Source organism: Leptinotarsa decemlineata, unplaced genomic scaffold (genome assembly GCF_025532065.1).
Source record: "Leptinotarsa decemlineata unplaced genomic scaffold, Ldec_3_MD MMD2_tig00002082_RagTag_RagTag, whole genome shotgun sequence".
NCBI lineage: Eukaryota > Metazoa > Arthropoda > Insecta > Coleoptera > Chrysomelidae > Leptinotarsa > Leptinotarsa decemlineata.
In genome coordinates this window covers 1338717-1355685 of record NW_027412573.1, presented here as the reverse complement: position 1 = coordinate 1355685, position 16969 = coordinate 1338717, and the positions used below count along the sequence as shown (strand labels likewise).

The window sequence follows — 16969 nt, the reverse complement described above, 5'->3', positions numbered from 1 at the left end:
TTATTTATCTTCCAAGTTTTCAAAGTTTCATCGCTCCCTGTATGACAAAATTTCACATTCAGATGGAAACTTTATTAACTAATGAAGAGTTTTCATTTGTAGAGCTTTAGAGGCTCTCATCATATAAGAAGTGTCAACAAATTATAAATTCAATCTTGATCTACGTAAAAAAAACAACGGATTGATGGAAAAACGTCTTTATTCAACCACATCCAACAACACAATTCGATCACTTACAAATGTACATCGCACAGTTGAATGAAACACCTCGGTCGTTTATAAATGAAGCTTTTATTAAATATTCAAATACTTATATAAATAATACACCTAGGTAGGTCGGTGCGTTGAGTAGACAGTCGTAAGAGAAATAAAAAAAAGAAAGGGGGTAATGAACGCGCTACTGACGGTCAGTGGCTCGGAGTTTTTCCTCTACGGCTTCTTGACTCGCTTCCGAGAGGTCTGTCGCCTGGATGTACTTTTGAACTCCTACCAGGGATTTTTTAAGAGCGTCAAAAGAACTGAAAAAAATAAGAAAACTACTTCAGCACAAGTTTGAGCCCTGAAATCATCGATATTCATAAAGATGTTGGAACCCCCGTCTCAGGACAAGTATGCCCCAAGGTCCAGTTCCAAGATCCCTTTGTGTATGCTGATGTGCTATCCATTACATTCAATTCGTAAATAATGCGTAGTAAAGGTTTATTAATGTTGATAATTGTCATTGATATTCTAATATATCATTGATAATCTGTCATTATCAATGATATATTAGAAAAACCACAGACACGCAAATTCTAGAGCTACAGATCATCCAAATAGTTCTGATTTTTAAATGGGACAGGCAAAATTAGTGACTGATTATTGTACAAAGAGTGAAGCCTCGTTAGTAAAACGTGGCCAATGAGAAACAACTGCATGTCGTGAGTAGTTCTAATGAAAAACTACTGGAAAAGTAGTAGTTTTAATGAAAACTACTGGAAGAGTAGTAGTTTTAATGAAAACTACTGGAAGAGTAGTAGTTTTAATGAAAACTACTGGAAGAGTAGTAGTTTTGATGAAAACTACTGGAAGAGTAGTAGTTTTGATGAAAACTACTGGAAGAGTAGTAGTTCTAATGAAAACTACTGGAAGAGTAGTAGTTTTAATGAAAACTACTGGAATGAAAACTACTGGAAGAGTATTAGTTTTGATGAAAACTACTGGAAGAATAGTAGTTCTAATGAAAACTACTGGAAGAGTAGTAGTTTTAATGAAAACTACTGGAAGAGTAGTAGTTTTGATGAAAACTACTGGAAGAGTAGTAGTTCTAAAGAAAAACTATCAAGAGAATAGTAGTTTTAATGAAACATTTCTACACGAGTAGTTCCAACATAAACTACTGGGCGAGTAGTAGTTCTAATGAAAAACTACTCAAAGAATAGTGGTTCTAATGAAAAACTTTCAGGAGAGCGGTAGTTTTAATGAAAACTACTGGGCGAGTAGTAGTTCTAATGAAAAACTACTGGAAGAGAAGTAGTTCTAACAAAAAACTTTCAAGAAAGAGGTAGTTTTGATGAAAAAATTTAAGGAGAGCGGGACTTTCAATGAAAATACTGGGCGAGTAGTAGTTCTAATGAAAACTACTGGAAGTACTGTACTGAAGTACTGGAAGAGTATTCGTTCAAAACGTTCAATAGAGCGGTAGTTTTGATGAAAAACTTCCAGTAGAGCGGTAGTTCTAATGAAAACTACTGGACGAGTAGTAGTTCTAAAGAAAGACTACTGAAAAAGTAGTTCTAATGAAAAACTACTGGATGAGTGATAGGTCTAATGAAAAACTACTGAACGAGTGGTAGGTCTAATGAAAAACTACTGGAAGAGTAGTAGTTCTAATGAAAAACATTCAGGAGAGCGGTAGTTTTAATGAAAACTACTGGGCGAGTAGTAGTTCTAACGAAAATCTTTCAGGAAAGAGGTAGTTTTAATGAAAAAATTCAAGGAGAGCGGGACTTTTAATGAAAATACTGGGCGAGTAGTAGTTCTAATGAAAAACTTTCAAGAGAGCAGTAGTTTTAATGAAACATTTTTTGCACGAGCAGTTCCAACTTAAACTACTGGAAGAGTCGTAGTTTAAAACGTTCAAGAGAGCGGTATTTTTGATGGAAAGCTTCCAGTAGAGCGGTAGTTTTAATGAAAAACTTCCAGGCGAGCGGTAGTTTCAATGAAAACTAAATAGTACTTCTGATGAAAAACTACTGGGCGAATAGTAGTTCTAATGAAAAACTACTGAAAGAATAGTGGTTCTAATGAAAAATTTCCAGGCGAGAGGTAGTTCTAATGAAAACTACTCGACGAGTAGTAGTTCTAGAGAAATACTACTGAAAAAGTAGCAGTTCTGATGAAAAACTACTGGACGAGTGGTAGTTCTAATGAAAAAATTTCAGGAGAACGGTAGTTTTAATGAAAACTACTGAAAGAGTAGTAGTTCCAATGAAAAATTGCTAGATGAAAACTATTTCTGATAAAAGACTACTGAACGAATAATAGTTCTACATAAAACTAATTGATGAAGAAGTGGATTTATGGAAAACTGGATGATAGTCATTCTAACAAAAGAAATACTGAACGAGTAGTAGTTCTAACGAAAAACTACTGGATGAAGAGTACACTTTTAATGAAAAAATTTGAAATATCTATTAACATTTGTAAAAATTCGCAAGTTTATTGGCGGGGGGAAGCTGCACCAAATGAATACAGATGTAATGAAGGATCAGGATTTACCAGATAAAATAAAAGGCATATTTTCTACAGAGAAGCCCGAGATTTTAGACAGATATCCCTTTAACTATACTATAAAAATAGTTTCAACTTGGCATGAAAAATCATCCAAATAAGCCAAATATGTTATGAATTCCCAAATCATTTCGTAACAAATTCCCAATTGAATTAGATGACAAATAATGTCATTATCTAATCAGTTTCAGTTAGTTTGCGTTTTGTTGAAGTCAACTGATTTTATAGTTCTTTGAAAGTGAAAAATTGCCTTGAAAACAATGCAGAATATATGAAAAAACTGGAAAGAAAACTATCAACTTTATGGCTGTGATTATAGAAAATAGATGGCAAAAGAAAAGAATAAAATATAACCAAGATTATGAAAGCACAGAAGACAGGTTTGCTAGATCAAGCAAAGAGTGATGGTAAAATAAGTGGGTTTTTAGCCCTAGGATCTAATGGCCAGCGTGACATGCCCTTCGAACATAAGATTCAATATAGCAGCTTGGTTTTATTATAACATTGAGAGGAAGTATTCGAATCACCGGAAAGTAAGAAAATAATAAATACCTAGAGTACAACATCTTTTTCTTGACATGAGCGGTATCGGGGCACCACAGCATCAAGAAGAGTTTCTGTTTCTTGGACGATTCCGACGTCCCCTGACATTGGTGCATGTATTCGAAATCGAAAAGGCCATAACGGCATTCCGTACCCGGGCTGCCCGCCTGCAAGTTCGTCAGGAAGGCGTCGTATTCTTCGTCGCGGGTTCCAATCTTCTCGACGTCGATCTGTTTGCCCTCTTTGATGAAGAAGATCACATATCGGTGCTTTTTGTCCTTTTTGATTTCCTCGTAGGTGGTTTTGCAAACGTCGGAAACGGTCACGCCAGATGCCTGAGGAAATAATTTTCAGTCTTAATCAGAAGGTTCTTTTTGTTGATTCAAGAAATAAAATTAATACAGTGAAGAGGAAAACTTTTGAATATTTCTGTATCGGATTGATCTCACCTCTTGCTTAGTGTTGCGGAAGAAGTTGAGAAGTAATGAAAATTGAAGGAAAATCCCAAAGTAGAATACTTTTTATCTAGTATTGAGAAATTAATTTCTCCGAAAAGTTGAAAAAAATACTTGTTTTCAATTTTTTTTGTGAGAACACAGTATTTCATGAAAACACTTTCAATTTTTTTAAATTATTTCGTGCTTTTGAAATATGACAATTCTCCTTTATTATTGACGTGTTTCTGAGACAAGTGTTTCTCGGTATTGATTATACGAGGTCTATTAAAAAATTCGATAAGCAACTTTTTTTAATTTTTTATGTTAGTACAGTTATTACTTGAGTTTTTTTCATGTTCGACGATTTTCTGTTATTGGAAAAAAGTGATCCAGAGAATTTGAATCAAATTTTGGAATTAAGAGCTCAAAAACACTTGAAATATTGACAGTGGCATACGGTGATTGTACCCTGAGTCAGAAAAGCACGCCAAGTTCGATCAGCAATGATGTAGATATGTATCAAATAATCATAAAAGGTTCCTCATTCGAAGTTCATTGTAGAAAACGCTCAGAGCAATGGAAAAATATGAATAGGTACCTAAAAATGAAAAAAAAACTCTATGATACATAGGAACACGTGAAAGTTGCTATTATGTTTTTATTCATCTCAGTCAACCAATTTCCAGGGCCGTAATTTAAAAGGGAATAATTCACACAATTATAATCGAATATTACCGAAACATCCCGAAATATAAAATTGAATTTAATTTTTCAGTATGAAGTGAACGTCTACGATCCGAAAATTACAACAAAAAATACAGGTCCGTATTTAAAAATTCAAAAATGGGGGTGGCCCAAGTCAGATGACACCCTGTATAAAAGATTCATGGATATATTCTGAGAGCCCACATCAAGTGTCAATTGCAAAATGTGGACTGATTTTCAATATGTCTGCGAATAAAGAAGATATAGGTTTTCCTGTATATCTCCAGAACCAAAAGAGCTATATTCGATTTCTTCACATCATTGAATAGGTCACTAAAATACGCAACTTTGCCATTATTTAATCGAAACTCTATCTCTTATCGTTTACGAGATCCCCATGTTCAGAAACGAATTTGAGTAGCCCTGTATATATAAGCCCACAACTTTCTCAAAGAATATTTTTAATAAAATCATGAAATACTTAGTCACTTGTGATTTAACGTATTCTAAAAACACTTTATTGTGTGATTTTCACTAGATAGTTTTACAAAAACGCAACACGTGTTTCGCCATACAACGGCTTCCTCGGGCGTGTCTTAATAACTACTTCTACACATTAAATGCTAAATATACCTTATTCTACAATTTGAGGTACCTGAATTTCAAGTACCTGATTTTTTACCTAAGTTTGTAATGAATTTAATTACCTGAGCTTATGTTCTGTTTTCCACATTTGAAAAAATATTCAGTAACGGAGAGTTATTTAATTCTAATTGATCAGTAAATTACCCGAATTCCTGAATCTATTGATTTCTAAACCTTCTGGAAGATTGAGTTTCAAACTCTTCTCTTCTAAATGTAACACATCGTATTCCTGATTGAACTCATGTCCTTCTGCTAATAGGTGGTTTGCAAATGTGGAATTGGTCTTTCTATTTATAAAACTGCTTCTATGCTCTTTAATTCTTTGGGAAAATGTTCTTCCAGTTTGGCCAATATACAGTTTTGGACAAGAGCCACAAGTCAGCTTATCCTGATCTATCCAACAACGAAGTTTTGTCTTTATTGTTCTTAATGAATTTACTTAGATTATTATTCGTTCTGTAAGCTACGTTTACGCCTTCTTTCTTCAAAAAAACGGGCAATATTCCTGGTTGGTTCACCCAAATATGCCAATGTCCTATAACTGACGTTATCGCATCTTGAATATGGGTAGACCAAGTCCATGGCTTGCTTTTGAAGTTATTTGATAAGATTGGCGTTTATAATATCTACTTTGTAACCGTTATTAACCGCGATTTGTTTGATCAAATTCAGCTCTTTCTGGAACCCCCTATCAGACAGTGGAATATTCAATAATCTGTGAAGCATACTATTGAATGCAGCAACTTTATGCTGGTAACGGTGTGTGGAGGAATTATGAATGATAATGTATGTGTACGATGGTTTGTGGAACATTGCAAATTCATGTTTATTATTATTATTCGTAATGGTTAAGTCCAGGTAATTTATTGAATTATTTACATACTAAGATATCATCTACGTATCTGTACCAGTACAAAAAACTGTTAGCTAACTGATTATTATGGAGTTCATACTCTATGTTATCCATGAAAATTTCCGCCAGCAAGGGTTCCCCATTATTCGTCCTTCATTGCATGAATAGAATTTTCCGTCAAACTGGAAATAATTTTGAGATAGACAAATTGTGAGTAAATCTACAATTTCCTGTTCCATCAGTGGATTCACGTGGTTTTTGTCTAAGAGACACTCAACTAGTCCAATTGTTTCAATTGGCGGAATACTGGGAAATAAATTTTGGACATCAAACGATATTAATTTTGCGTCATCCGGAAGAATTACGTTTTTAATATTATCCACTAATTGATAAGAATTATTTATACTGAATTTTGGCTTGATATTGGTATAGTTTTGAATCAATTTAATCAAGATTTTTGAGATTTTTACGGTAGGTGCCGTTACAAACGACACCACTGGTCTAATCGGGAAATTGGTTTTGTGTAACTTAATAAGGGAATACAGTTTTGGTGGTTGTGGATTCATGATTTATCAAGTATCGGCCGATTCCATCATATATCACTTGTGATTTTTTTACAACATTTGGCAGCTTATTAAAGCACGTAACAACATCACACTGAAAGGATTCTTTTATAGTTTTTCATTCGATAATGTGGGATTTTTTAAAAGATCATCATTTCTGGTATTAGGTCAGTATTCTGAAGCAGTTTTTTATAATTTTCACTCAACCCCGTATCATATGCGATGTCCACGGTACATCCGGTACACGCTATCGGCGCCTGAAAACAATCGAATGGCGTTCGTCAAACAAAATACCACCGCAAGCCTCAAGCGCGTGCTGTTTTCTCTCTACGTCTATCTCGTTTCCTGTCCAAGCGAGCACACCGGAAGTCGACGAGCGTTTCGATAATTCACGATCAATCTAACGTTATGATGACGATAAGTAATAGGCCATCTACTTTGTTTTCGCGTCCCAAGAATTTATGATTCATGACCTGTTGGACAGAAGTGAAAGGAATCGCGCAGACCTACCCAATGCGATGTTATAACAATGAACTATACAAGTTCTAATGAAAAACAAGTGCATAACGAGTAGTTCTGATGTGAAAACATATTGAATGAAGCGTAATTTTAATGAAGAAGCTACCGCATGAAGAGTAGTTCTAATAGAAAACAATTGAATGAGAAGTAGTTCTAATGCAAACTATTGAACGAGTAGTAGTTCTAGTGAAAAACTCTACTGGATGGCGAAAAAATTACGTGGCGAGAATTGACTCATTTGAAAACTTGGGAACAAGTAGTACTTCTAGTAAAAACTAGTGGAAGACGCATAGTTCTAAAGAAACACTAATAGATGGGTAGTATCAAAAGTTTTGTCCGTTTTAATGTCAAGTGTTTTTGTAACTTCATCTAATATATAAAATTCTATATGTAATTTTATACGTATATTCGGTAGGTCTGAGAATAGATTTCAATCTAATTGATAAGGGTGTTCCACCACAAACATTTCTTTTTTATTTTTTTGACAAAACTCTGTTTAAAATTTTTATGATGTGGTATTGAAAAGTACATATAACCCTCAATTGTTACCCTTCTATCACCAACCTCTAAAGCCATTTTAGTAATTTATTAATTTTCAACTCTGATCAATTCCCGCCAAGCGATGCGATGCCACCGAAGTTATAAATTATCCAACAAAGTTTTTGAACTCTGGATTTGCCAGACGTGCCACTGCATAACTTACAACTGAAGGTTGGATCGCTCCTTAATTTGAATCCATCACGGCTGTGCAACGGCACGCGATTAGTCATCAAAAAATCATTGAAAAACATTGCCAAAGCCAGCATTTTTAATGACAAGTTCCGAGGTGAAAATATATTAATACCACAAATCTCTATTATACCTACAGACGTGTACAATTTCCAATTAGATTGGCATTTGCAATGACCATTGACGAGTCTCAAGGCCAAACAATGTACGTTTGTTACTTGGATTTGAGCACACCATATTCCTCAGATGGACACGTATTTGGCAATGATGGTGTTAAAGAACGCACTGTTCAACGCTGGTTTGCGAAATTTCGTTCCGGAGTGGTCGACCTACAGAAAGCCAACCGACTACCATCTTTTCAAGCACTCCGATAACTTTTTCACCGGTAGAACCTTCGCCAATCAGGACCAGGCAAAAACGGCCTTCGTCGACCTCATCGAATCCCGAGCACACAATTTTAATGCTGACGGAATTGACTGTCTTGTGTTACGTTGACAAAAGGACACTGATTCAAATGACGCTTGTTTCGACTGAATTTAATAAATATTCACTGAGATATAACAGTTTCAAGTAGACTCGTAAAAACGACAAACTTTTGAAACAATCTAAAAAGTTCAAATGAAAAGCATCCGGATGAGTAGTTCTAATAAAAACTACTATATGAAAAATAGCTGTAGTGGAAACTACTGAACATAAATATTGCGGCTATATTCGCCAGTGTTCGTGATGACCGTGAAATGTCGATTCGCCGCCGTTCGCCGGGTATAAAACCTTATAAGATACAGCTGGTGCAAGAATTGAAGCCACACGACCTCCCACAACGTCTAACATTTGGTGAATGAGCGCTAGCAAAGTTGGAGGAAGATCCACATTTTTATCGAAAAATTGTGTTCAGCGACGAGGCTCATTTCTGTTTGAATGGATACGTTAACAAGCAATATCTAAGTTTGAAAATGTCTTTATAGGACGAAACTGCAGTAACGTTAGTTACAAATAAAAGTGGTAAAAACATAGAAAGTTTAATTTCTTTTTTCTTCATTAATTAATCAATTGATTAAAAAAAAAAAAAAAAATTTGAGCATTTTTTTAAAATCATTTTCTTATAAATACAAGTATTCTACCTAAAAAACATACACTTATTTATTTGCATGCTATTTCCTGAGCTTTTCAATTAATTAAGTTCAATGAATAAAAAAAAAATTGTTTCTGTCAGATCAAGCGAATCCCTCTAGATAATCGTCAGATTGTGAGACAGCACGTCTAAAACATAAAGATGAACCATATATATCTTAATCTGACGCGCTTGAGTATTTCAAAATGGCGAATAGCGTCAGATCGAAATCGTCAGATTATTGAATGAGAGCTTTTTTTTTGTTGTACTTAACACCCTCTCAGAAAATCTGACGCGCTCGATTAAATTTTTTTTCTTTTCACTTTTAACCCTTACGTACAACCACCAAAATCATGTAAACGATCAGATCAACATACCAACATTATTAAAAATACGTAGGACATTGATGCTATCAATATCTGACACGCTCGAGTATGTCCATGCAACAGTATTTTTTTACATATTTAAAAATCTATAGCCGCTTCCCCCACCGATGAAAAGGTATATATTATATAACATTTTTTTCTTCTTATCATCTAAGCTTTGCAACCTAATATGTCTCAATGGCGGTCGAGTAAATCCCCATTTTGCAACGTGGGCTCCCCTGCTATAACGGAGAAATACTATAAGGAATTTGGTTGACGTAACCTGTTTGAAACTTTTGCAAACAAACTATTAAAATATTTTTGGGAGAAGAATATGAAATTTGAATTTTCTCTGTGGGCACATAAGTCAATATTGGTGCAACATCTATTGAATTGATTTATAAATAGTGTGTTAGCAATTCTCATTGGTTTTTTCTAAGTTCTTTTTTCTATTACTATCAGCCATATGCCCAAATAATTTTGTTTAATTTTTCTATAGTACAGGTCCATAATAGTAGGCATTAAATTCCCAGAAATAGTATAGCGTTGAAACTAAAACGTTGTCAAAGTTGTGTTTCTATATTCATTTTCCTCATCTGTTTAGTATAATTTCTGTACGCCACTGCAAGAGATAGATTAAGGCAAAAACGTCAGTCATTTCTGAGAATTTAGTGCCTATTATGGAATTATACTATACAGGATTGCTTACATTAACAATATTTTTACGTTTTGTTTTTTCCAGCATCAAAACGTATTTTCGATAATCAATGCCTTTTCCAATTTCAAATCTGCCCAAAAAGTTATTAAATATATATTAATGCACAAAAACTCCTCAAATTTCGAGTCCAACTCATTTTGAAAATGACATTAGGTATATTAGATATACTTGAGGTCCATTCATTTTGACAATACGGAATCTAACTAATACCTGAGCTATTTGTATGTTTGGCAGACTATCTTAGAAACAGTCCTTATTATTATAACTTTCTCCTATCAAGTATAACGTTTTTAAACTGATAATATACATATTCATTCTGATAGGAACTTTAGGTTCCCTCAGTAAATAAGATAATCTTTTTCCCAACCACATGAATGAGTAAACATATCATTCTCTCTGATAACATGTCTATTCATTAAACAAATACTTAGAAATTTCACATTGTTGCCCGTCTTGAAACATATGAAATGTTATAGACTGACAATGAACAGAGGCAATAAAAATGCTTCTGTAATGAAATCCACTGAAATCAATCAACTGAAAATGTGGAATGTTTCTGAATGTAGAAAAGGATTTTTGTTTCCAAAATGTTGGGAAAATTATTATAAGTATTTTTAAAACACTTCATCTCCTGGTCGGGGTACTCACAAGAAATTTCAGTTTATGGAAAATGAAACTGCTCAAAAAATGTCACAAAAAGTATACTGACTCGGTGATAATCCTTCAATTTACTTGATAATCTGTAATGCGCTGTATTGAACCACAACAATTACGGACGTTACTATAATTTTTTCCAACTAGTCCTCAATAAATTCTTTTTGAGGTACACAAAAGGTTCATCGATACCCAAATATTAAGTATCCAAAACAAGAACTGTTCTCAAACGCCAGAACTGGAAACTATTTTCGACACGTGTTTCCTCAACCAATTTGGCATCATCAGGAGATGAACTACATTGTTTGGGAGCAATACTTCCACTTTCCTGTCTTATTATGTAATTTTCATTTTCTCTTGTGATTACTCTGAAAACCTGCCGTGTCTTTTCACTTCATATATGACAGATCTGTCCCTAAAAAGGCTCATTGCACTAATAAAACCCTAATGTGTTACATTCAGTTTAATAAATGCAGAAATATAGATATCTGCAATCATCATAAAGAGATTCGATAAACTACAAGAGAATGTTGAGCCTTGTTATTAAAATTAATTATCGATCATTACGAACAGCCTTTGAATGGTCTGATAAACACTTGAAGAATGTATACCAAGAATTATCAATCACTAATATAGTAATATATTAACAGCAACTACCAGGAAATATATTCGCTGATTGTTTGTTATCTCCAAAATACTTTTTGTGGCATTCTCATCATTTCAATATTATGAACAATTATCTTTGTAAATTAGGAGATTAAAGTGGGGAAGTTTCTTACCTTATATGGTTATACCTATTAATAACGTGATTTTCAGCTTTTCACGCCAGCGGAGGCCGTTTATTTTTACGAAAAAAACCGTTCAGTGACGCAGGAGTGTTTCCGAAAAACAACTCGTAGCTTTGTTGTAAAATTTCGAATTTGGCAGGCTATCGGGTGACACATCCATATAAATCCACGTTCCAAGCTGAATAAAATAGACGAGCGCAACGAAGAAATAATTACACTAGAGTATGCAACCTTGGGGCATTCAAGAATGAGTCATAGTCCCAGCAGGCCTTACGTTTGTCGAGGAACTATTTTCCTCAGAAAAATCTACACCCCACATTCCCCCTTGAATTTTAACCATATATTCCCAACCCTGCCACTGAAATTATCTTCAAGACCCAAAACTGTCTGCCCAGGCACAGAAACTTATCGTAAAAACCAACCCAGCCTGCTTGGCAAATATATGCTAATAATTCTGAAATATGGCGACCGGCTTGCCTCCCGGTGGGTGTCAAATGCAAGCACGATACTCGGAAAGCGGTGCATTACAGAAATATTCTAGTCAAAACAAAGCCACACTCACCATATTGAATTAATCCTCAAGCACTAAACTTTTACAATACCGAACTACCAGTTTCACTGAATAAATAAGACTGTTCTTTGGTGGAGGTCTGAAGCGGACGTTGGCCTACCGGTAGCTGACAATGCGCAAGTGCGAATCCAAAATCCAAGTGTTACTACGCCTATCTGAGACTTTGCTCTTCTTTTTATTTCGCGTATACTCAACCAAGAAGTATATCACAGTAATGAAGATCTACGAAAAACACCTTCCAACACTAAATTCACTCCAAAAGTTTCTCGAGCGCCGACTATTTGCTGATTCAAAATTCAAATTCGGGTTTACTTTTTGCCGCGTATGCAGTGCGCGATTTTTAAAATTCAGAAATTCTCAGCTTGTTTGAAAGTATAATGATGTTTTCCGATAATAACAGTGGACTTTTATACGTTTGAGGTGTTTACCTGGTATCTTGTCAGTTCATTTGATCAAATTCGTAGTCATAGCGACGCGAAAATTGAGTTTAAATGCCTGAAAAGTCGGCTCGAAATTTCAACCAATGTTGAAGCGGGATTCTCCTAAATGTCCATAAAAGGTAAAGCGAGGAGTCATCTCAACATGGCTGCTACGATTTGAAAGTTATGCCACGCCCTCCAGTAATCGATTTCCTGAAAAACGATCTGAGAAGATATTATCAGAGATATGTTTATTTCAAATTCCAAGTATGGAATTGTGATATGCTTGTCTTGGTGCAAATTGCAAATAGAACAATTAATCTATCACATTAGTAAGGCCTTGCCTTATAAGGTTGATAGTTTTAAGGGGGTTTTTGGCCATCCAATCATAATGAATTGACTGATCAGTTCACATCTTGGAGATTGGATTGTCAATTTTTTTCTTGCGGTAGAATAGCCTCCCTCGAAAACAATCATTCTTTCAGTTTCATGCCAAATCACAAACAATATAAAGCTCAATTCACATGTTTCTATGGAAATTTTTCATGGATCTTAGTTGACAGGTAAGTATATAAATCATTATTTGAGTTAAGAACCAAATTCAGTTATTGAAAAAATTAAAACCCACTATAACAATATTTTGAAAAATAATTATATATGAATTTATGTAGTTACATCCAGGTCAGATTAAATATTTCGTTATTAGAAAAATTTGTAATTATTGATTCAACCAATTACATATTTTCGCTTTAAAAATGTCATCCCACTAACGATGTGAATATTTGAAACTACATTTTAAAACATATTTCAATAAAGTTACGACAAAATTCACCGATAAATGGATCCGATAGATGCGTCTATAAGTCCATTGGAAACGTAAGGGTGTTTCTATTGGTTGGATCAATCCATAAGAAAATTACTGTTGCTGTGTAATTACCAATGAAACTTAAATGGTTCAATACAAATTTGAAAATGCCGAACTTTTAAACTTGCCAAAAATATACCTCTAGGACTAATTCTCATTGTAAGTGACGTCATATTTAAATATCCGCAAAAATCAACATATGTCCTAGAATGTCAAATTGAGTCATTTTGACGTCACTTTTTTGTGGAAAAAATTTTCCATGACAAAAAAAATTAGGTACTTCAATAGGATATTACGATAAAAGTAAGGATATATTATATTATAAAATCTACGGTTAGACCCCTACTGGCGTTATCTGATAGACAAATGGATCCTTACTATCTTTGTTTCAAATTTTCACAGAGAGGGCGTTTCAGTTGTCAAAATTTAAGGATCACATGCTTTGTAAGGATTGCTTTTATTTTGACAAGGAAGTAGAAATTTGGAGTAATTGTTTCATCATTATTGGTGATTCATCATTATCGATTATCAACTATAATTGTAGTATGTAACTGTTTTTCTAAATGTTCTAAAGGAGAAAGTTATTTGAATTCAAAATCAAATCAAGTTATAGTCTCTCTTCGATTTTGAATATTCCAGAGAAGATAAGAGTTTGGAAAAATTATTTTCACAGATGGAGATATCCGAGGGCTACATCAATTGAATGAAACAATAAATTCAATATTGGTGGAACTTTTCGTTATCCTATTCATATGCCGGTTAAACACTAAAAATAAATATCATTAGATAATTGTACTCTATTTGAAATAATTCACGGATTTTCATCTGACTTAACATAAATTTTGAGGTTCCGAGTTGATTTTACAGGAAAAAACTTTTTTTTCTATCTCTTCTTTCAAATTGTTTGAAAAAAAAGTTAAAAATATGTTTTTCCGTTAACCAGCTATCGCAACCCGACGAACGACAACCCTCTGAAGTCAAAACTTGTGCGAGCTAACTACTAACGAGGTTTCACCTTTTAACATGTGATTCCATAATTTGGCTTCTGGATAACCTTTCTTTAAAATTTCATTATAACTTACGGCACGGCATTATGATTCATGTTCTGTGAGGAAAATATTCTACAATTGAGAGCACTGGTGTTTTGCATAATCATATTTACCTGCATCCGCACGAGCAGCATCGGCTTCAGTCACAGTAGCTTCCACTATTACAGTAGCTTTCTGAATCAAATAGGCAATTTTTGTTTTCTCATTTTTAAGAAGCTTCAAATATCATTAAAAATTGGTTGAAATATTTTCAACGTCCACTTTGACCCACTTCTCAGATGGGTCGTTTTGAGCTTGCCGTGAGCGAAAGTAATGACGTTATGGATGACGTTACCGCCGCGGTCGTTATGTGGAACGGCTAAAAGCCATCTTGATCATTGTGAGCGCTTAGTGGAACGCACGGCAAGTAATGTCACTCGAGGTGTACTCACCCCCTCTGTGAATGAAATGCTGAAATTGATTGGATCGCTTTATTACTTCTTCAAGAGTGCAGTAGGTCGAGAATTTTTGACAAAATATTTTCAATGAGGAAGGGATCGAAGTGATTACACCAGGAGTATCCTATGCATCTTGTTCAAAACTGTTCTTGTTTCTTATTGAAAGTGAAAAATACACAAGAAAAACTATTCGCGGGATTTTGAAAATCCGGGCAGAAAACTCATTCTCCTTTGAAATCCATTTGCGATATGTTGATAGGGATGCTCCAACTCAGTTTTAGTTTTTGGTATTCTACAAATTCTCCTCACCTTTGGTGATAGTAAAATCATATTTTGAAATAAACCGAAGGCGCTTGACGTCGTCCAGTATAAAACAAGGCACTACAAAATATTTCATTAATGATATCTTTCGATACTGAGATATTCAAAATGCTGATTATTACCGAAGGTACAGACGCTGCTATTGGAACCATGAGAATACTTAGCCCTCTGAAGAAATTTGTCAGAATTTTCTGCAGTTTTGAAGGATCACTGACTTTTGACAAGACTTGAAGCTACAAAGAAAAATTGAGTAATACCAACAAATTGGGGTCATTTTCAGGCAATGCATGAACGATACTACATCAAACACACAGATATCTTGCCTCAATTATCGTCAAATTCAGCAATCCCAAAGCAATCGGAAGTATACCGGAAGCATCAACTTCTGTCAGATTTGGAATGAAACCAAGCCCTCCAATCGTCAACTCAGTGAAAGTCAACTTTGCATCAAAGTCTTGGTTAGGCAACATATATACTAAATTTCTCAGAGCCACAGACAGCGATATCCACATCGGAATTTGAAACCACAGCAAAAGACTGGCTTTGAACGGATGACAGTTATCTCTGACTATCAGCTTGTTCCACTGTTTGCGAATCTAAAAGAACAAGAAATGGTTTTCGTTGCTCAACTGCATGTATGAAACCTTCGTCTAAGAGAAAGATTGTTGACTAATAACAGCTCCATCTCATGATCAAAGCCCCAAGCTTTGATTTTTGTCAAAGTACAGTTACATGGGAAGTTTCTTCATTGCTTGGGGCATACATGAAATGTGATATAAATCAACTAATTTAAAGGAAATATACACACCGAACTGTTGAAAGTTAGTCTAGCTTTCTTTTCATCCCAGTTGTACAGTTTGATAGCTACAGCAGTCTCCATTTGAAGTTCTTTGGCAATGGCAGGCATTTCAAGTTTTAAATTCTCGAGCTTTGCTAAAATGTAGTACTGGTAAACAGCCAGGGGGACGGTAACACAAGTTCTCAATAGAATAGTTGTGCCAATTATTGTACCCCACCATGGCAATCCGGAACTGTCGTGTAGTGTCAAGAGAAGCTTCTGAATACATTCTACAGGAGTGCTCTCCGACAACCACTTGAAGATTCCTGTTTGGGTTTTGGTGAAAGATTCGATAGATGTTTGGACTGAAAAATTCCTGCGCTGGTTGGGGCTGTTCCGTTTTGTATAGCTAACAGCAGAAAGAGGTTTATAATTTTTGAAAATGAAAGGCGAACTGTATTCGAGGTTATATAACCCGAACCCTTGTTTAGGTAATCTGACGTATCGTATCATACTCATCGATCATTTCGAATTGATATCATTATGAGCATATAAAACCAAAACCTTCCCTGAAATATATATTCTCCAGTTTACATGTTTACAATTTTCAAACTCCAACCTAAAAATATTCAACTTGCAAATTATGGCATTTTCCATTGGTTAAACTGGAGCGCACATTTACTGTATTTTTATTCTCTATCCTTTATTGATGTATCAACAAATAAAGAAAAGAGATACACAAATTTGCACTGGTTTTACAATTGAAAAACGTAGATCATGCACAGAACACAAAAATGTTTCTGTAATCTACAAATAAATGAGCACTATTGACGTTTAAATTTTAGATGAAGATTAGATCTCAAATTCCGAATGATTCGCATATCTGCGAATATTTCGACAAGAAATACCATGTGTATACGTATGGGTATGTATTCCCAAAGGTTTATCTAGTTCCTCAGAACTGAATATCCGAAGCTCATCATAAAAAAACAAAGTAAAAAAAACTGACATCTTCTTCATTGCTCACACTATACAATTTTCCTACTCAATTCATCAGAGGCACTAAAGATAATACACCGTGAGGAGATTTCAACAAACGGTCTAGTTCAATTTTCCATCTTACACGA

General features: G+C 34.7%; 2 protein-coding genes across 3 annotated transcripts; both read right to left on the bottom strand.

Annotated features, from left to right (window-relative positions):
• Nucleotides 1-272: 272 nt before the first annotated feature.
• tsr (Cofilin/actin-depolymerizing factor homolog tsr) lies at nt 273-12360 on the bottom strand. Its single transcript, XM_074176797.1, has 3 exons — nt 11965-12360; nt 3325-3650; nt 273-518 (listed from the first exon to the last, which is right to left on the bottom strand). The coding sequence occupies exons 1-3, from the start codon at nt 11965-11967 to the stop codon at nt 398-400; spliced, it is 450 nt and encodes a 149-aa protein (XP_074032898.1). The 5' UTR covers nt 11968-12360; the 3' UTR covers nt 273-397.
• Nucleotides 12361-14762: 2402 nt separating this feature from the next.
• Nucleotides 14763-16564, bottom strand: LOC111504703 (cytochrome c oxidase assembly protein COX18, mitochondrial). Of its 2 annotated transcripts, XM_074176795.1 has the most exons (5): nt 15873-16564; nt 15388-15660; nt 15187-15297; nt 14881-15124; nt 14763-14800 (listed from the first exon to the last, which is right to left on the bottom strand). In XM_074176795.1, the coding sequence occupies exons 1-4, from the start codon at nt 16359-16361 to the stop codon at nt 14930-14932; spliced, it is 1068 nt and encodes a 355-aa protein (XP_074032896.1). In that variant the 5' UTR covers nt 16362-16564; the 3' UTR covers nt 14763-14800; nt 14881-14929. The 2 variants fall into 2 exon arrangements, with proteins under 2 accessions (XP_074032896.1, XP_023015149.2); XM_023159381.2 differs by having other exon boundaries at nt 14763-15124.
• Nucleotides 16565-16969: the final 405 nt, after the last annotated feature.